The sequence below is a fragment of the Lissotriton helveticus genome, chromosome 8 (genome assembly GCF_964261635.1).
Source record: "Lissotriton helveticus chromosome 8, aLisHel1.1, whole genome shotgun sequence".
Classification (NCBI taxonomy): Eukaryota; Metazoa; Chordata; class Amphibia; order Caudata; family Salamandridae; genus Lissotriton; species Lissotriton helveticus.
In genome coordinates, this window is record NC_136069.1 from 606,653,557 (window position 1) to 606,674,781 (window position 21,225).

General features: G+C 41.4%; 1 protein-coding gene across 4 annotated transcripts in view; it reads right to left on the bottom strand.

Moving 5' to 3' along the window:
* Positions 1-21,225, bottom strand: part of TBC1D4 (TBC1 domain family member 4) — a 656,292-nt gene that overhangs the window by 178,351 nt on the left and 456,716 nt on the right. For all 4 annotated transcript variants that reach the window (XM_078657429.1, XM_078657428.1, XM_078657430.1 and 1 more), the window contains 3 exons: positions 14,865-14,956; positions 2,075-2,185; positions 1,505-1,624 (listed from right to left, as the gene is read on the bottom strand). In XM_078657429.1, coding sequence (XP_078513555.1) covers positions 1,505-1,624; positions 2,075-2,185; positions 14,865-14,956 — 323 coding nt within the window. The remainder of the gene's footprint in view (positions 1-1,504; positions 1,625-2,074; positions 2,186-14,864; positions 14,957-21,225) is intronic.

A 21,225-nucleotide genomic window follows, 5' to 3' on the forward strand; every position in this document is an offset into this window, starting at 1 on the left:
CTTTTCATATATAAAAAACCCAATAAAGTTTGTTTTAAAAAAAGGGCCTGCTTCATAAGGCCATTTGAGCACCTAGATTTTGTTGTTTTTTGTGGGGGGGTTTAAAATTCTTTTTTTTAGTTTTTTTAGACAAAACAGATTAAAAAAACAATCCTCCTCAATACAGAAGGCATGTGGACAAGCGTGCATAAACACATTCGGTCTCATTATTTTCTAGGATATACCGCTGTTTACTGCAGTACCCCACCGGCCTCTCCGTAGGTACCCGCACACCTGGGGTTGAGCACCTATGTTACATGTAGGAGTGATATACACAAAAAGAGGTACCCGAGATTTCTAAATTTTAAATTATGCATCCCTTACAGTTCTACTCAATGTGAGTTATTGGACATATACCACCAGGTGTCATGCTTCATTATAGGACAACCCACTCTCTCCAATAACCCAGACATTCACTTGGAGTCAGGGAGGCACTTCTAACTAAAATTGGACCACTGATTTATGTGTATTAAAAACCAATGTGGCATCCTAAACATCTGTCATCCATCACCACTTTGGACGGTAAAAGTGGCGATAGGGCATTCATTCCCCTTGTCCCTACAATTTGTTTTAATACCAAGTGTCATCTCTATCGAGTAAAAATGTTTTTAGGATGCCACTACTTTCCGGGGGAAGCGAGGGGGGAGGTCTGTCGCTCAGCGCCAGGCTGTCTGACCCTACCGATTCTACATGTGATATGTGCTCCTTTTTTCTTGTGTCCTCCCTTCTACCCCCTCCCTGCCTCCCCCCACTGTATCGCATAGTACTAATTATTCCCTCCCATACTGCACTATACCCATGTTATATAGTTTTGTTTCAATAAAAAATGACGACACAATAAAAAGAACCCAAGAGAGTGAGATATAGAGGCAAGAATGTGATGAAAGAAAGACTTAAGAGGTGAGATAAATACCAGCCAGCCTTGGTGTTTGGCAACGGTCTCACCTCAAGACTTTCTTTCACCACTTTTTTGCCTCTATCTCACTAACAGGTTCATTTTCGTCTCTGTTTTCTCCCTTTGTCACAGTTTTCCCATCTTTCTCTACATCCTTCCTGCTTCCTTTTCTGCCTTTTCCCTCTCTTGGTCCAGATAAAAGTCTGATAAAGAAAAATAGGTACTGGTCCCCAAACCTCTGCTGGCTCCCACCACTGGCATACAACGGCACAAATTGAGCACTGTATATTGACATTTAGGAACATAGCTATCTTTGACATCCTGCAACCATCATTGTAGTTTTTCCTTCACAAACAGCATTTGCAAAGACGCTTCAAGGAACTCAAACGTATGACTGCACCACCTCAAACAGATGAAAGACATGCACCCAAACTCACTAACAAAAGTGACATCATCTGAGATTCCGACAACCTCCCACCCACTAGTTTTCACGGATGTGTTTGCAGACATGCAGCATCCAGTTCTGGCTTACTTGAATTGCATTGCATTGCAAAATGTGTCTAAACTTACCCTGGAGAAGATATTTTCCAAAGAGCTGGTCAATGATTTTCTGGCTTTATTCTTCAGAACGTCCAACTTGAACCTTCCGCTGGGGGCAGCGTTTTCTGGAATGGCACTGTTCAAAACACTCTGCCGAATAGGAGGAAAAGCATTGATTTTACCGGATTCGTTTTCTAAAATTGGCCTATGTCGATCAACGACATAGCAATATTATTTCCTCAAAAACATCAGAGAAGAAAAATACACTAGGCCTGGTATAAAACAGGTGTACAAAAAAGTGAATGTAATTCTTTTGCAATTAAAGATTTATTGTATTTTAGCAAGGATACACCTAAAATGACATGAGCTTCTAGTTTCTGGATTAAAGAACATTTGCTACAGAGGAAAACTTGTGTGTGTGTGTGCGCACGCACAAACCTGTGTGTCTCTCTCTCTTAGTGTATGATGCACACATTGAGTCTATTTGAATGTTCCCCGCATAGGAATAATCATCTTTACCGAAGACACTCCTCAAGATAAGGCGGTTCTTTATTTAACATTAACATGTTTTTAATAATGGATGAACTTATGATGGGTTACCGATGGTGTCTCTCCAATATGAAGATGGGCCTTCTGTTTGGCTTCACACAGCTGCCTCAGATGAAGAATCACCAACTCGTTCTCCTCTTGGTCTGTCACAGGCTTCATTTTCTGAGAAGAGAATACACAAAAAGGTATTGTTTGTGAAGACACAATGTCCATCGACTTTAATAAGGTTCAGTGGTGCAGGATGGATACAATGGGGCAATCGGTAGGAACCAATTTGGAGATGTTTGTTGTCTTTCACTGATTGATTCAGCAATGCTTGAATTATGCTGCAGAAAAGAGTGTATCTCGAGCCTAGGGGATGACCTCCACAGGTTGCCAGGCCCTGCTTCACAAACTCTTAACACTGTCCTTAAAATGCTTCCAAATACAGTATATCAGAGTTTTAGTTAGCCAACTGAAATAATAAACCTCCTGCGAGAGGTTTCTAGCCAGCTTAAGTAAACCAGATCTTCCTGAAACAACATGGAGGAAGAAAGAGGAAAGGACAGAGGCTCAGCAATACCGACCACCATTGCTTTAGGCAAGAGGATTGCAGCAGACACACCGGATGTCTTGTATGTCAAATATCAACCACAAACATTTCGACATGCAACAACAGATACTCCAAAATATAAACTCTAGATCTTGTTACTTTGATGACATTGTGCAAGATGACATCTTAGAGTCAATACTGTTGCAGGTCAATATTTAAGGGTCGCTATTTGGGTACCACACCCAGGAGTACCAGATCCATGCCATGTTTTTGAGATAATCCCAATTGTTAGCAGGTGGTAACTGTGCAGGGCTGAAAAAAGATCCTGTTATTGGGCTACCACAGGATGTTTTTGATTCTGCATAGCTACAATCATCTCAGACAATTAGCAAAACCTACATTGGTAATGCCGTGAGGTGAGCCAGTCACGCCACACAACTACCAATAGTTGCTGCACATGTCTCAAGCAGTTTTTGGCTGTCAGGACATGCTGTGATGCCAGAGGAAATTGTGTTTCTGATACTTAATCCACAAACTCCTGAGCTGGAATTATAATCCAGCTGATTTGTCTGCCAGTAATGGCCTAGCCATATCTACCGTCTTCACCCAGCAGGTTCATAATGAAGCTATAATATATAATCAAAGCTATAGTATCTTACGTGGATAGCTTGTAAATCTAGCTTGAATCTGGCCTTATGATGAACATCATTAATAAAGACCAATGATCTGCAATGTTGTAAAGAGCCCTTGCATTTTTCCTTCAGTACATGATCCTCTGAGGCAAACGGCGTAAATGAACAAAAGAGGGAGCTGTAAAAGTAAATAGATGAAGGTATCTGCAGTAAAATATGTAGTTTTCAGTGGCGGCTCCTCCACTAAGTCGGAGGAGCGTCGCCCCACTACTCCTACAGCAGTGAAAAGGGGAAAAATAAAACGATAATAACAAAGTTATTATTGTTTTCTTTTTTGTTGCTGCGGGGCTTGGTTCGGGCAGGGCTGGTGTCTCATGGAGGAGGAGTGGACTGTGCACAGTAAGTGCGCATGACTGCTTGGACGGCCGTTATGGCCGACCAAGCAGTCATGCCCAATGTGCATATTCCCCGCCAGGCGGCATTACACTGCCTGGTGGGGAATATGCACAGGCTCCTTGTCCTGATCTGAGCACCGAATCACTGTGCTCAGGCCAATCACAAGGCTGTACTGCAGTGTTGTGATTGGCAGGGGAGCCTGTGTGCCTGGAAGCTTCCTGCTGTTTCTTCCAGACTGGAGTTAGGAAGAGCAGAAAATCAGACGGAGAAGAGATGTGGGCTTCGGAAAAGGTAAAGTCTTTTTCAATGTATTTTAACCCCCCCGCTTTTCCTCAGCATGCCCCGTCTCCCCACCCCCGTTCACACCTGCTGCCACTAGTAGTTGTTAGGCTGCACTGCAAATCATGGATTAAAGTAAGCTAACCAAGTACTGCACAGTGTTAAGTATGAGTATGATTGACAATCTGGGGCGAAATAAAAGAAAGCAGCAAGTGTGGAAAATAAAAGCACAGGGGATTAAGGGGGGGGATAGAGAGTTACAGATCTTTGTAAGGACTAATTTACTGGATGAAGCTAAAATATACTGTGCATCTCTTTACGTCAAAAGGTATGTGCTTTGATTTCAAAATGTTATGCTTTCACCTTAATTCAGCACTAATTGTATGTCAATAATGTTTTCTGATGAATCTATAAACTGCACTTATGCTAGTCAAATGGATGAATGCATCATTGTAACAAAACCTCTAAAGTAAAAAGTCAAAGAGAAAATGGCACGTTGAAGCTATTTCCACATTATCACACCAACAGTAAGTGATGTAATGCTGCTTCTACAAGGGATTAATTTGATCAACCTTCCTGCACACCAGCGATTCATTCCTTTGGTGTGGCTGTCACACAGATGCTGTAAAATGCATGTGTTCAATTTCAAATAACAGAGAAAATGTTCTTCCTCTGAACCTAAACAATTGCGTTCCGCCAGGAGGAATTATACATTTGATTCGAAGAAACTTAACTTCAGTTTTTGGGCAAGAAAAATTGCAGTCAAAACAAACTTGTTTGAGAGACTGGTTTCGTTATCTGTCTTTAAAGAGGTATTTATGAAAAGGTTGAAATTAGTTTGCCTGACATTAAAGTCCATCTTACATATTTCATTCTGCACAGCATAAGGTACTGGCTTTCACCACGAAGCTCAGAGATTGCAAATTGGGTTCTGATAGAAACAGAAGCCACAACGAATTATTCTTTAAAAATAGTCCTTGCTGGGACCAGAATGAGAGCTCAAGCACATCTTTTTTTTGGAATCTGTCAAAGCTACACGCTCAATATACGTCAAAGTGGCTGAAAATTTACGGTGAAGCTTCAAAGTTTGAGTTTTACTTCAATTTGGTTAACTCTGAGCTAGTCCTTTCTGAGCAAGACTCTTCTGGACTTCATAGGCAGAGGGCTAGAGAAAGCATTTTGTCTACAGGCCAGCTTCCTACAGGAACAAGCCTATTCTCTTTAGAGAAGTCTACAAGGTATGCAATCCCTTTCCAAGTATGAACTGTGACACTACCTCATATTATGCATTGCTATCCACTGACTGTGCTTGCCAGAAAATTCTATCAATGTAAGAGCCCTAAAGCTCATTTGGTATTTGACCTCACCAGAACCTAAAGCAATCTAAACACCTAAATTCTACGACTTAATCTTAAATTACTATTTAAATTACCTAGCATGAATAGGATGTAGCTATTTAAAAAGCTACAAACCCAACTGAGTAGAGTGAATAAAGATGGTCACAAATAGGTACATTGTTCTTAACGCGGAACAATAATGCACATCCATTGGACACCATCAAAATGTCTAAATTGAATCTTGGAGAAGACCCCAATTGTTTGTGATGCAGATAATCAATGCATGTGAGCCTCACACATTCTCGTTAGTTGTCATGAAAGGGAGACTTTCTAAAAGAGGATATTAGGAGGGATTTCCTTGACCCTAAATCTAGAGATTAAACTGGGTGATCCAATTATCATTTTTGCTGACTTCATTTCAGTATTTAAGTGTTTATCAGAACAACTCATTGATCAAGGCTGTTAAGTTGCTAAAGAAATTACTGCTCAGCAATTGGAAATCACCCTCTAAATCATCTATTGAGAGTTGTATTGACCGAAGACCGTCATTTTCTTAGTTGAAAACATAACAATTTTCGCATTTGGGAACAGGAAGAAACATTAAATTTGACCTAGAACCAGCATTTAGATCTATCAGATTGAGGCAATCTAATTTTAGGCATTAGTGTAGTTAAATTATCATCCTGTGATTTCTAATCTCTTGATCCTCCTATACCTTTTGCCTTAGTCCCTTATATTTACTGTTCTGTCTAAATTACGCCTATCTGTCATATACTTACATCAGTTTTGCTGTAGTATTCTGATTTATTTTACCTTGTTGACAAACTCATATTTCTCTCAACATTATGATTAATTGGACACTGAAATTTCCTAAAGCTAATCCATTGAACTTTACATCTTCTTCTCAATGAAATAAATTGGAAATCACCCTCTAAATCATCTATTGAGAGTTGTATTGACCGAAGACCGTCATTTTCTTAGTTGAAAACATAACAATTTTCGCATTTGGGAACAGGAAGAAACATTAAATTTGACCTAGAACCAGCATTTAGATCTATCAGATTGAGGCAATCTAATTTTAGGCATTAGTGTAGTTAAATTATCATCCTGTGATTTCTAATCTCTTGATCCTCCTATACCTTTTGCCTTAGTCCCTTATATTTACTGTTCTGTCTAAATTACGCCTATCTGTCATATACTTACATCAGTTTTGCTGTAGTATTCTGATTTATTTTACCTTGTTGACAAACTCATATTTCTCTCAACATTATGATTAATTGGACACTGAAATTTCCTAAAGCTAATCCATTGAACTTTACATCTTCTTCTCAATGAAATAAAAAACGATTTTACAGAATGAAGACAATAATGCTGAAACTCTATAGATAGTGTTTAATAGAAGGCAGCCCGCAGCAACAAAGTTGCCTTCTACCTTCCATCAGCAATCAGGGTTATTTGTCTATTTGGGGGGTGGGAGTGGGGATGGATGTAATCTCACTATTAGGGCCATTCAGTAAATCTGGCATTTACCCGGGGGATTTTAGCCTTGGACGCAGGTTTTAGAAGCATAGGGCTCTCAGACACTTTTCACAGCTCCCGAGGTTAACTGCAGCAGGCATAGGGAGGTTTCATGAGAGAGGGAGGGATGGGGAAGGTAGCGAGAAAGAGGTCAGATGTGGAAAAGAGTCAGAGCGAAAGAGAAAGAAAAGATGGATTGGATTGCGCAAGGAGCCGAAGAGAGGTGTGGTTAGACCATTTTTGCCAGGCTGTTTTTGGTTCCCCATTCCTACCCTGCTCACAGTCTGCATGTCCTCATAAGAACTGCGGCTTCAGGATAGAAGTGACTTCTTTTTATTTTATATTATTTTACAACACAAAAGTGGCAACATCTCAATGATCATACCGCAAAGACAACATCAGCGTTATACAGTTAAAAAGAAAAACCTCTCAGTTTCCTAGATCACCACATTCCCAACTTAAAATTCTTTGTCAGGGATGATCTTGGAATATAGAAGGGCAGAAGACAGGATGCAAATCTTCGCTTGTCTCAGGCCTACAGTAGCATGTTGCTTACGTGGGCTATAAATATTAGAAACCTATATTGCAGCAATGCAAACCGTGGTGCTGGAAAATATTTGATAGGAATACTAGAGATGAACATTTCCCCAAACATGGCCCAATATATCTAATTAATGCAAAAAAAATAAGTGAAAGAGTCCAGACAAAAAAATTGTGATGATGAGAGTGGCCATGCCATGCATGATGTCAGATGGCTTATACTACAGCAAAATCTTTCAAGCAACAACGATTCTCACTGGTATGTTGTCCAATCCGAGTCTTGACTTGTTGTGTTGTCTGACCAATGTAGATCAAGGCACATGGACACCATATAGCATGTCAGTGGTTTTACAATTCGAAAAATCATTTGAATCAACATTGATGGACTTTTGTACAAACATTTTAGTATTCACTGGAATTGGCACACAACGCAGTGTCCCTATTTTTACTGCCCTTGCAAGGATGGGAGACCCCATAAACAACAGATAGTGCAGTCTTCGAGACCTGCATGCTTGCAGAGTGTACTAAGTGGTCGTCGACAATCAATGACAACAAGGATTATTTTGAGATCCCTATATTATTGTTTGTTCCTAAAACATTAGCCAATAATTTATTGTATGGTTTTTGTAATTGTTTACGTTTTTTTGTGGGGGGTTTTATATAGCAAGAACTAGACCCAAAGGTTACATTACAGACGGACACATTCATTTTTCTTAGGCACGAGGAGATTAAGTGATGGGGGTTGATAAGGGAAACAAAGAGTAATGCTGGGAACCGGGGCGTAACCTTTTGTTGCACATATTGATGTGGTGTGAACTCTAGCCACTGCAATATCCTGTGCTGTGGGACTATCAGCTTCGGAGTCTCTCTTGCTGCGACAGATATTATAGAGGAAGAGAGAGAAGAGAAAGGTACACTGAAAAAGAAGCAAAACCCCAACATACAACTTCAAAGACCCAGACCCCAACTCACATTTGGTGCCCGGAAATGGACTATAAGAAGGGAAGGTTGAGACCGCCAACATGTGTCATCTGCCAAGCAGCCAGACAGGCTGTGTCAGGAGGGGAAGGTCTGCAAGACATTTGCCTGTGACCAGGACTGTGGGCAAAGGACTACTAGTCGGCCTGCTGGTTGAGGGGACATCACGCAGGGAAATCAAACCCTGGAACCTGGAGCACCAGCGCCAGCCAGCTTGTCACGATTAGTGTGCCCTGTGAGAGAGACGGAGTGAGGTCCACAGGGGAGCTCAACAGAGTGGACTCCCAGTGTGAGGAGACGGTTGCTGCATCGATTGGGTCGCTGCCTGTGTCAAAATTCTATTTGGTGACATCCGTATACCAGGAGAGGGCCGCCATGAAAGTATTGAGAAGCACAAGTGATGGGGACTGTGCGGAGCCTAGTGGCAAATTCATATGTCAGAAGGGTCTGCTATGGGACGGACCAAAGGGAAGTGAAGCCTGGAACTTTGGCAGGTAGCAATACAGCAACCTTGTATGCCAGGAGGGCTAACACTATCAAAGACTGCTGAGGATCCAGTCGTTGCCCAAGAACTGTGCATTGGGTGACTCGTGGGTCACCACCAAGCATTAACAATTGTGCTGGAGTGCCCGTGAGCTGAGGAGGACATCATGAGTGCATTGCCAAAGCATTGGGATCTTTGCTAGAGGCACTGGAATCCAATTCACCCCCCTTTTAGAAGCATTAGATTTTAAGTGCGGGAGGAGCACCAGAGCACCTTCATTCGCTGCTGGAGCAGGCCACTTAACCTTACGAGAGAGCACCCGCATGCAGGTTGCTGCTGCCTCTCACGAGTGCGGCCGACTCTCCCACCAGGACCAGAGCAATCGAAGTGCCCATGGTCGGGGCACTCACTGAGGCACTACAAGCCTACTCGCTGCTGTAGAGGGTAAGACTAGTTTTGGATCTATAATGTCCAGGGGACTCACAGCTAAGGGCGCGCGGTGCAAAGACACATTTGACTACTTTGCTAAGAGCTGAATTGGACTCTTTAATTAAGGCCTACTAGTGAGCATTACTTCCAAGTGGCAACCAGTAAATGGGGAATAACCCCTACCACATTACAAAGAGCAGGTTGGAAAGGAATTTGTCAGTGGAACACTAGAACCCCGACCTCACAGAGAAGGTGTTATCGTTCATGTATGTTGGAATACTACCTTGAATGTGTAGAGTTAGAAATAAAATAATTATTTTCAATATAAATAATATAATATTAAATGTGAGGGATGAGGTGGGGTTGACATGTTTCATGCCTATGATGCCAGGAGGGTCAACATTGCATTTCATCTGGAATAGAATGAATTAATCCTATTATATATGAGTTAGTAGGTCAGCATCAAAATCATGGGGGCCCACTAGAGTCCATACTGTACCTTAATCGAAGCAGTGAGGTAGGTTCCATCTCATAATCTGGAGAGAATTACCCCTTAGGTAAGGCAAAGATTCATGGCGTGGCAACAGGAAAAAGTGATATCCACGGGACATTCTCCCTGGACCTCCCCTTCTCTGCCTCCATCCAGATTTTCGGGTGGAATCTACCCCAATGAATCAATTCAGGTGCAGTATCTTACACCAGATCTTCGCTTCACTTCAAAGCTCCTCAACTGTTTTTCACTATGACTTCCACATATGTTCAGCAAGACCCCGTCAACACCAAACAAGCACCGGCAAAGCCAATAGATCTCGCCAATGTTATTGGCCTTGTCAATGTGATTGTCTTTTAGCCATGTTGTCTAGCAGTACATCTGCTATTAAGCATTGCAGAAAGTGACTGAAATAAGCGCTATGATGCGGCCAGCGCAGGCCACATCATAGCGATTTATTGGGTTAGGAGGGGCAAGAAAATAAACTCAATATGGGTGGCGAAGAGACTTGGCATCTGCTGGCTCAACATCCTGTGATTCTGGGCTTTCAGTAACTTTCAGACATGCTGAAGAGCAGATGTGCTACTAGACAACATGGCTGAAAAACATTCGTATCGACAAGGCCAATAGTTCAGGCATTGCTGAGACTTATTGGCTTTGCCAATGCTTGCTTTTATAGTTTTATTAAGCACATACAGAAATACTTGCATACAAAGCCCCTGGTGACAAATGTAAATGAAAATGCAGTCAACAAATGCTTTTTTCATTTAAGTGTTCACTGCTCAAAAGCTACAAAAGCTCAACTGCTGCATAGGTTAAGTTGCTTTTGAATTAACTGTTGAATTTCCACCAGCGTTAAGACTTGCTTCGAAAAGCAATGGCAAAGCCAGTAAGTGTGTTAGCTTTGAATTATTTTCACAATTCATCTAAAAAAATGGCCTGTGCATGCACACTCTTAGTGGCTGTCTTTAACAGTTTTTGTAATAGGTTTTTGCATAAACATTCAAAGTCAGCTGTGCATATGTGCCCACACACAGAGGACATCTTTGAATGTTTTTACACAAAATTCAAATACTGCCACTATTGCATGTGAATGTAACTGCACGCCAAGGCGACCATATTGGAATATGTTAAAAGCACATTAAAGGATGGCGGTCTATGCATTAGTCCACAAACATGGGCGGCCACCTTTGAGTAGGTTTAAAGCCTTTTTAAAGCATGTAGATTGCTAGCAGAGCACAGGTGTGATGTGGCACACTGCAAGTGGTGCCGAAGGCTAGTACCAATGCTTGGAGTAAAGCCGAGCTCTGCCAAACAAAAAAAGTTATTAAAACCATTGTGAAGAAAAAAGTAAAGGACACATTAAAATAGATGTGTTTTCTTCAAATTAATAAACTGGTACAATTCAACAAAGGCCCAAAATATGCAATGCTGGATTAATGTCACTGTCGAGCTGTGGTGTTGTGCTTATGTGTCTTAGAATACCTAGTTATGCTTGGTGGGGAAGAATGAATGCCGTCTACAACCGGGTCCTGGAGAGTGAGTGAGTGTGCGTGCGTGCATGTGTGTGTGTGTGTGTTGAATTGAATTGAATTGAATGACTGTCTGACAATATGTTATGTGAGTGCCTCTATCCTTAATCACTGTGATCCAAGAGACCTCAGTGGTATAATAAAAACTTTGGACCCATTTTAGAGTACGATTTCTGTACATAATGGTCTCTTACACCAGACTTATGCATCAATCTGCATGAGTAAGCCGCAGCTGCTGAAAGGACAATCCTTTGTGAATTGGGCACAACATTAAAATGCTCAACTGCTAAACAAACTGTAGATCTACACCACATTTACAGGGATTTACGGGAAAACCAAATGTCTTATCCATCTAGCAAATTCCGGCCCCATTGTTTTAACAACTACAAAGAGTGTTTGTAAAACAAAATTCCTAATTTGCAGTGTAATAAAATTTGCAAAATCGTCCTAATGCACATTCCATCACCTCACTAAACTGGGATAACAGAAGTTGGATTTTTTTTTTAAACAAATTGAATTTGTCAAAACATCACATATAACGCAGAGCTCTGTGACCCAGAAGCTTCTGACGCATCAATACACATCAATTGCATTTGACCATTTTCATGTATTTTCAGGAGAAAATGAAGAGCAATATAATAAAATCTGGACCCTAAAACTGTAACCCCCCTAACCCACCCCCCCAGCGCACTGTCAACCATTCCAGAGCAACACATCATATTGCTGACTGCAATTGTACAATTGTAACCCAACAGCACCTACAATGCAGCTATCCAGCCGAACATCCATAGGAAAGGAGATGAAAAGAACAAAAGAGAAAAAGAAAATAACAACAACAAGTGGGAAGGTCATTCTGGGTCTCGGTACACCTGTGGTGGCTCGAGCTCCAGGCCACGATAGTCCGCCCAGCGCTTCCAGATCTTAAAATGCTTTTGGGGGCACCCCTGGCCACAAAGATTGGGGTCTAGACCCATACAGAAATCCAGACCATTTTTCCAGGCAGGGACAGAGGGTGTCATCGCTGCCTTCCAAGCCCTAGCAATATCCCTTTTCGCCAGGGTAAATCCCAGGAGAAGGAGATGGCGCTTGTAAATGTTGCCCCCCATCCCTTCCATAACATGCAGGAGGACTAGCTTTGGTGAGTTTGCAAGTTCCCATCCCAACACTTCAGAGAGGCAGGCCAGCAGCCGTCTCCAGGATCGCGCTAAAGCAGAGCAGTGCCAGACAGTATGCAGCAGGGTTCCCTCCTCATATTCACATCGGAGACACACTGGGGGGGCTACCAAACCCGCCCTCCAAAGCCTAACCCCGTTATAATATACCCAGTGTAGGTACTTGAACTGGATGAGTCGTAGGCTCATAGCGATGGCCGCCCCGCGCGCAGAGGCTAACACCTCCGTCCAGTCTTCCTCTTCCATCTGACCAATGTCCCCCACCCTCCCAAGTCTCCCTCGGGTGCTGTAGTGACGGGGAACAGTGTGTGACTAGGGACTGATACATTTTAGAACTCTTGTGGTCATGGAGGTCCCCCATAAACACCTTGGCCTCCACCGGACTGAACTCTGCCAGTGTCTCCAACCCCACCATGCATGGGGAAAAGGCGTGACGGAACTGTAGATAAATTGGGTTTTCGGCATCTGGAAGTCTTTCTGGACATCCTGGATGTCCCTGCATGACATCACCCAGGGTAGATATCCCAATGTTATGCCAATCGCGGAATCCCTACAGAGTCGCCAAGTGTGATAGGCGTCCATTATGCCAAAGAGCGGTTTCCCGGGTCAGTCTGTTCCACCAACCCCCCATCCTCTGTAACGCCTGCAGCCAGATCTGGAAGACACTCTGCGTGGCAGACGGTAGGGAGCGTCTTAATGGGGCACAGTAGAGAATGGTATGTAAGGCGTGCTCCCCCATGCACCGACGTTCGACAGCATATGCTGGGTCTGCCCTGTCCGCATACCACCATTCGTTCAGGAGGAGCAAATGCGAGGCCATACAATAGGACAAAATATCTGAAGTTGCCAATACTCCACAGTACCTGGACAGAAAACAAGTCTGCAGCGCCACCCTTGCTGCTCCACCATCCCAGAGAAACTGCCCCAGTGCGGCATTGACCTGACGGAACCACCTAGGGGGAATCGGGTACGGATGATTCTGCAATTGATACAATAGGCGCAGGAGCGAGACCATCTTAAAGATGGCCGACCGGCCATAAGTAGACAAGGGCATGTGAGACCAACAGAAGTTGGATTTTGAACTGTCAGTGATCCTTTGTGGATACTCATTAATTGAGAGTCAAATGTTGAGTGAAGCTTTCTTAGTGCCTCTTCTGAGACTAAATCGCAATTTCCTATCAAATTGGATACTATGCTCGTCCATAAGCTTCTGTAATTGGCTAGTTGCTAATTTCTCAATTACTTTAAAACATTTAATGAGAAGGGTATAAATGTCTATAATTATTACGAGACATTGGGCATAGGGATGCTTTTTCAAAGGTGAGGCAAGCAAGGCTTGTTTGAGAAAAGGGTATACTTCCAGTTTTGAAATAACCATAATAATCCCTTACATCATTCATTAATTGTGACTGTGCACCACAAAATATAATTCCTCACAGTTGGTTAGATTAAGGTGCTCCTTGTTTGTTTAAAGGATACCATCTAGCAACAGAAATGTTATTTTTTGGATCAGTTTACAGGAGAGTTGGTGAATTTTCATTCCTGTATCTAGTTTTTATCTCTGGTTCTGGGTTCACCTTAATAATCAATATATTTTCAAAATACCTGTGCTGCTACTCCACCAGTCTGCGGACCACAGTTTGAATCCCACAAGTTCTTGGTGTATCCGCTAAACAAATATTTTTTAAAAAGTCTAGAAATAGGTTCCACAGACATTATTCTGAGTGTAAAAATGTAGCTCTGGTTGTACAAATTTGGTTTTTCTGTGTTTTATTTAGATTGTAGTTTGATTTTATTACTCAGAGAGCCTAAGGCCTAGTTACAAAGGCATGTTGAAGAAAATAAAGCAGTACTCCTGCACTACTCTGTGACTTACCATACATGCCTTTGTGAATTGGACCTGAAACATATCTAATGGGACTAATCTGGGAATGTTCATGTGCAATTAGTAGAAAGGACTATGCCCTCTTTGCATTTTTACTAGTAGAGAGTTTGAAGTTTGATGGCCGATTCACAAACGAATGTTAGAGTACATAAAACAGTACTCCCTTAGTACTACTTCCTGTACTCAAATAAAATGCTTTTGTAAATCGGCCTCTATGTTTTGTCGTCAGCTTTGATATTTCCTTTATTTTCGTTTAGCAGTCCTCAATTGCATTTCTTTGGACCTTCATTTTTCATGAACAGAACCTGGAAAAAGAAAGGACTGTACATTCTGAGATAAAACACAACCATACTTAGTAACACAAAGTGATGTGGAATTTGTGAACAACACTGTGATTACTTGGTTGGCTGTGTCCCTTGTATCACAATATGACTGATGCCATAGAGAAAAAAGCAAGAGAATGATTTTAATCCCAAAGTTTGGTGGTTGACCATTTTCAACCAGCATAAATATAAAAAAAAGGTGCAAAATAAATCAAATACATACATTGTTCACATTTTAATCACATTTCATTGCGGATGTACTGTGAAAAGACATGAAAGACAAGTCCTACAGTCAAAAAACAAAACAACATTACCTGAACACGCTCAAAAATATCTGCTTGTTCATTGTCTGATAGCAATGACAGCTGTCTCTGGATTACGATTTTGGCTCTTGGAGGATACAGACCTTCAGAAGATAAAATACAAATATTTGAAATGAATTCCTGAAATCAACATGCATATCAGAAGACGGACAGACAAGAGTGCACATCTTTTTTATGTTTCAAATATGCTTTTTGTGAGAAAATCCCAGAAATAGAAACCGTACAAACCAACAAAATAAATATTTTAGGGCCTGATCCACAAATGTTTTGAGATTCAGGAATCCAGTATTAACTGATTAACAAACGCAAATTGTATGTGTTGCGATGAATCGAAGCAAGGATATAACGTGTTCAGCAGTTTATCATAGCGATCTAAATTAATGGCAAATTGGTATTACCTTTGCGAATTCCAAATAGCGATTCACAAATAACGATTCACAAATTCTAAGTACAACACATTTGCAATTACTGAACAAGTGCAGAACAGGCATTTAGCAAGTGCAATTTACCACCAAGTAAATGCCAATGCTAACCAGGTACAAAGAATAAAAGGAAGCTTAGAATGTAGTACACCTTTTTCAGAATGAAGGCAATGGTGAGGTGTAAGTGCACTTTGGGAATCCAACGAGGAAGAAGGATAAGGGAGGAAGTATTCAGAAAGTGTCACACTATTTGAAAAATGGGAGGAGGAAATATATGGGAAGTATAGGTTAAGCAAGCAGGTTTTACTGGAGCTAATAGGTGATCTAAACCAGTGGTTCCCAATATACTTTTTAGAACGACAAACATTTGCGACCTGCGTAGGTACCATTGATGGACATGAGCAGGGGCGATTTTTGAATGTAACTAAAGCATTCATTGTCAGTTACAGGCAGCACATTCTTCATTGAAATGGCAACAAACTTGGCACAGACATGCAGTTTTAGTGATAAAACTATACAGCACTCAAATTATGATGTGTAGAAATCGGGTTTCTGTGAATATTTATCATTGTACTTCACCATGTAAAGTGGATTGATTTGTTTTGATACTATTAAAATTTATTTTCCAGCACACTTACAGAAATGTGCTTTATTATTGCTTTCCTAACAGCTGAATGATACAGTTCGTTTACAGATATTTAAATGTTGCTGTGTTGCAAAAAAACAGCATCCCCTAGCATTTGCTTTCACACTTTCTATACCTCAGCAACATTGTCCCATAATTCACTTTTAAAACTCTCCTCACTTAGCAGTCAGAGAAAAAAAATAAACACCAATCCAATGTTGAAAGTATAAGCAGTCATTTGTCACAAGACATAGCCTAACATTTGACCTCTGCCTATGAAGCACCAGCAAATGTAACAAGATAAACAAAGAATTTCAAGGCATCTTTGTTAATTGCTTGGACTTTCCCCACCCACAAAAAACGTCTCACAACCGACCCACAGTTTGGAAACACTGATCTAAACCCAATTTTGGCCAAAAACATTCAGCACAATCAAGCTATACCTACTAACTAACAAGTCATGTGCTGCTTACATGAACTTGCCTCTCAGAGTTACCAGGGCATATTTGCAGTGGCTGACAGAATATCACAAAGACCAACTTCACATGTGTTTAGATCCTCCCTGGATGCCATGTTATCCAGAATACATGTTTACTTTGCTTTCCAACATACGTACCAGGACTTGCAGGACACCATGGAGCAATGTTATCGCATAGCAGAAGTCCCACAAGTCACTGGATGTATTGTTGGAACTTCTGTATGGATATGTCCACCATCAGGCAGAATACCCATATAGGAACCGTAAAAGTCTGCATTCACTGAATATGGGAGTAGTAATTCAGAATGCCTGATATCAAACTCAGTGGCCCCATACCCTGGCATTACACAGCTCTTTCATGTTCCAACACTGTGCTCTGTGTAACCATTTGATAAGAAGACAGCTTGGAGAAGGGGGCATATTAGGTCATTTATAAAAATGTACATCCTGTACCTAAGCATCCCATAGATATTTGAGGATTTATCCCCTAGCAAACAGTGGGTATGCCACTAGGGATCACTGACATAATATCGATAACACAAATATCGATGTAGCAAAATATCGAGTAAAAAATATAGAATTCAAAAATATCGAACTCCTATCTCCAAACAGGTAAGTGCAAAAATATCGAATCAAAAATATCGTTGTAAAAAATATAGTCAAAATATCGAATTTTTTAAATGTCTTAAAAGTAATTGAAAAACAATAAAATATTAAATATAATTAACTTAAACATACTTAAAATACTTAAATAACCATACAATTAATAAATAATTAATTTAAGTTAAAAATAAATAAACATACAATTTAATTTTTAAAAACATACATATATCTAAACATAATATTAATAAAAAATATACAATATTTTTACCGTAGGTTAGCGGGACAGTAAAATTTACTATTACCACTCCACTGAGTGCAACAGTAGAGAAAGAGTTGGATAGCGTAGGGGTAAAAATTACTATTCCCACTCCAGTGAGTGCAACAGTAGGGAAAGCGTTGGATAGCGGGAAGGTACAAATTAATATTCCCACTCCAAATAGTGCAACAGTAGGGAAAGCGTTGGATAGTGTAGGGATACAAATTACTATTCCCACTCCAGTGAGTGCAACAGTAGAGAAAACGTTGGATAGCGGGAAGGTAAAAGTTACTATTCCCATTCCAGGGAGTGCAACAGTAGGGAAAGCGTTGGATAGCTTAGGGGTAAAAATGACTATTTCCCCTCCAGGGAGGGCAACAGTAGGGAAAGCATTGGATAACGGTATTGTAAAAATTAATATTCCCACTCCAGGGAGTGCAACTGTAGGGAAAGCGTTGGATAGCGTAGGGGTAAAAATTACTATTCCCACTCCAGTGAGTGCAACAGTAAGGAAAGAATTGGATAGCGGGAGGGTAACAATTACTATTCCCACTCCAGAGAGTGCAACAGTAGGGAAAGCGTTGGATAGGGTAGGGGTAAAAATTACTATTCCCACTCCAGAGAGTGCAACAGTAGGGAAAGCGTTGGATAGTGTACGGGTAAAAATTACTATTCCCACTCCAGGAAGTGCAACAGTAGGGAAAGCGTTGGATAGCGGGAAGGTAAAAATTTCTATTCCCACTTCAAAGAGTGCAACAGTAGGGAAAGCGTTGGATAGCGGAGGGATAAAAATTACAATTCCCACTCCAGTGAGTGCAACAGTAGGGTAAGCTTTGGATAGCGGGAAGGTAAAAATTACTATTTCCACTCCAGGGAGGGCAACAGTAGGGAAAGAGTTGGATAGCGTAGGGGTAAAAATTATTATTCCCACTCCAGTGAGTGCAACAGTAGGGAAAGCATTGGATAGCGTAGAGGTAAAAATTACTATTCCCACTCTAGGGAGGGCAACATTAGGGAAAGCGCTGGATAGCGGGAGTGTAACAATTACTATTCCCACTCCAAAGAGTGCAACAGTAGGGAAAGCGTTGGATAGCGTAGGGGTAAAAATTACTATTCCCACTCCAGTGAGTGCAACAGTACGAAAAGCATTGGCTAGGGAGAAGGTAAAAATTACTATTCCCACTCCAGAGAGTGGAACAGTACAGAAAGGATTGGATAGCCTAGGGGTAAAAATGACTATTCCCACTCCAGAGAGTGCAACAGTAAAAAAAAGCGTTGGATAGCGGGAGGGTCAAAATTAATATTCCCACTCCAGAGAGTGCAACAGTAGGGAAAGCGGTGGATAGCGTAGGGGTAAAAATTACTATTCCCACTCCAGAGAGTGCAACAGTAGGAAAAGCGTTGGATAGCGTAGGGGTAAAAATTACTATTCCCACTCCCGGGAGTCCAACAGTAGGATAAGCGTTGGATAGCGTAGGGGTAAAAATGACTATTCGCACTCCAGTGAGTGCAACAGTAGGGAAAGCGTTGGATAGTGTAGGGGTAAAAATTACTATTCCCACTCCAGAGAGTGCAACAGTAAAAAAAAGCGTTGGATAGCGGGAGGGTCAAAATTAATATTCCCACTCCAGAGAGTGCAACAGTAGGGAAAGCGGTGGATAGCGTAGGGGTAAAAATTACTATTCTCACTCCAGAGAGTGCAACAGTAGGAAAAGCGTTGGATAGCGTAGGGGTAAAAATTACTATTCCCACTCCCGGGAGTCCAACAGTAGGATAAGCGTTGGATAGCGTAGGGGTAAAAATGACTATTCGCACTCCAGTGAGTGCAACAGTAGGGAAAGCGTTGGATAGTGTAGGGGTAAAAATGTATATTCCCACTCCAGAGAGGGCAACAGTAGGGAAAGCATTGGATAGCGGGAGGGTAAAAATTACTATTCCCACTCCTGGGAGTCCAACAGTAGGATAAGCGTTGGATAGCGTAGGGGTAAAAATTACTATTCCCACTCCAGTGAGTGCAACAGTAGGGAAAGCGTTGGATAGCGTAGGGGTAAAAATTACTATTCCCACTCCAGGGAGGGCAACAGTAGGGAAAGCATTGCATAGCGGGAGGGTAAAAATTACTATTCCCACTCCAAGGAGAGCAACAGTAGGGAAAGTAAACACTTACATATTATTAAAAATATAAATATTAACTTACTTACCTAAAATTCGATATTTTTGTTCTCTATATTCTGTTCATCGATATTTGTGTTGTCTATATTCTGTCCATTCGATATTTTGTCCATTCTATATTTTGGATTCGATATTACTGCTATTCTATTCGATATTTTTGTAGTCTATATTCTGTCCATTCGGTATTTTGCCCATTCTATATTTTTAACTCGATATTTTGCCCATTCTATATTTTTTACTTGATATTATGACTGTATACTTGCCACTAGGCCATGACTTCCAACACATACCTGCATCCCCATTAACATAGGGAGCATAAATACAACTTTGCTCGCAAAAACACCCAATCTGCAGTGAACTTATATTTGGACTACTAAGGGAAATATTCCTTTGCCTTCACCAAAGTGGTGGAGGTCAGTATTATATGCCTGACACCTGATGCAAAATGCTCACTTGTTGTGCAATCCTGCATACAATTGTAATGAGGGGAGGGCTACTCATAGATCCAGACAATGATTCAATGATGACTCTGAGGATGTAGAACTCTACCTTTGTCAGCAACCCCAAACCTGGATGCCAATAAAGCAGAAGAGGGAATGGCAAACAAAACACACATAGCAAACAACCTCTATAGTAAGTATTATTCTTTCAGTCAAATATAACCGATAAAAGCATTCCCAATAAGTAACACAAAATCTCTGTACATTCACAGCTCATGAGTCATCAGTATAAAAAATCCTATGGACTTAGCACTCACAACAGAACAGTGACAAAGGAAATTATTAAAATAAACTTATAAAAATAATTCCCGTTATTTGCATCATCCATGTATTTCTTTCTGCCTCTTTCATCGTCTCTCTACAGAGCCCTCACTGGTCCTGGTCCTAATCCATCCCTGTGTGTGACGCTCTTTCTGGTGCGCAGTCTACTGGCCATTGTAGGCACTCGTGAGGCTCGAGGCCTCCTTGCTTTCAGCAGTCTGCCTCTTATTCCTAGCACTAACATGTGCTGTCTGTAGCTCCTTCAAGGCAGAGGTCACTTGCACCAACCCGTTACTATGTGCACACTGACGTCACCCACCTCCACAAGTGGCTCCCCGGTGTGCCATGATAGGATACCTGTGGCACTGGCAAGTTGGTTCATTCACCTACTGAAAATTTGTAACCTACCATACAGTGGTCTGTATATGGGTGTTCTACAGTCATCTTCAATGTGTGCACACATTGCAGTTATTGTCTCGGTTATTGTCTCCATTTTTATGGCCACTGACATCTGTCTCTCAGTGACTGCTCTAAATCTGTAGTTTAGTGCACGTTCTAAGCCCCCCAACTCCCATTCCTAAAACCCTCCCAGCCTTTTCCTGCTGATGATGCACCGTCAGTACTGATTTGTCCAATGTGTGAAATTCTTGAGGTTATGATGTGTCCAATGACCCTCAACTCAACATGCGGACATTGCCATAAACGCAGCCCTCAGTCTTCTCAGAAGCCTCTGGTGATGTAGATGAGTTGTCAGTTGTGTCTGTGATCTTGCAATTCCGGTTTAATGTCAAGGCGATCTTGCTCTCTTATCCATGCAGGACCCTTGGTGATAAGGATGCAGTTGTAATCATGACTGGACTGGTGGCAGATGCTGCTGTGTTGGGCTCGCCAAAACCACCTCTCTCATCTCCATAGACCATAGCACCTTTCTCTTCTTGTACTGTGGCCTCTGTAAGAAATGTTGCTGCTTACTATAATAGGCAGCATGTATGAAATTAATAACTATTTATGTGTCTTGCTCTGAGTTCTAAATGT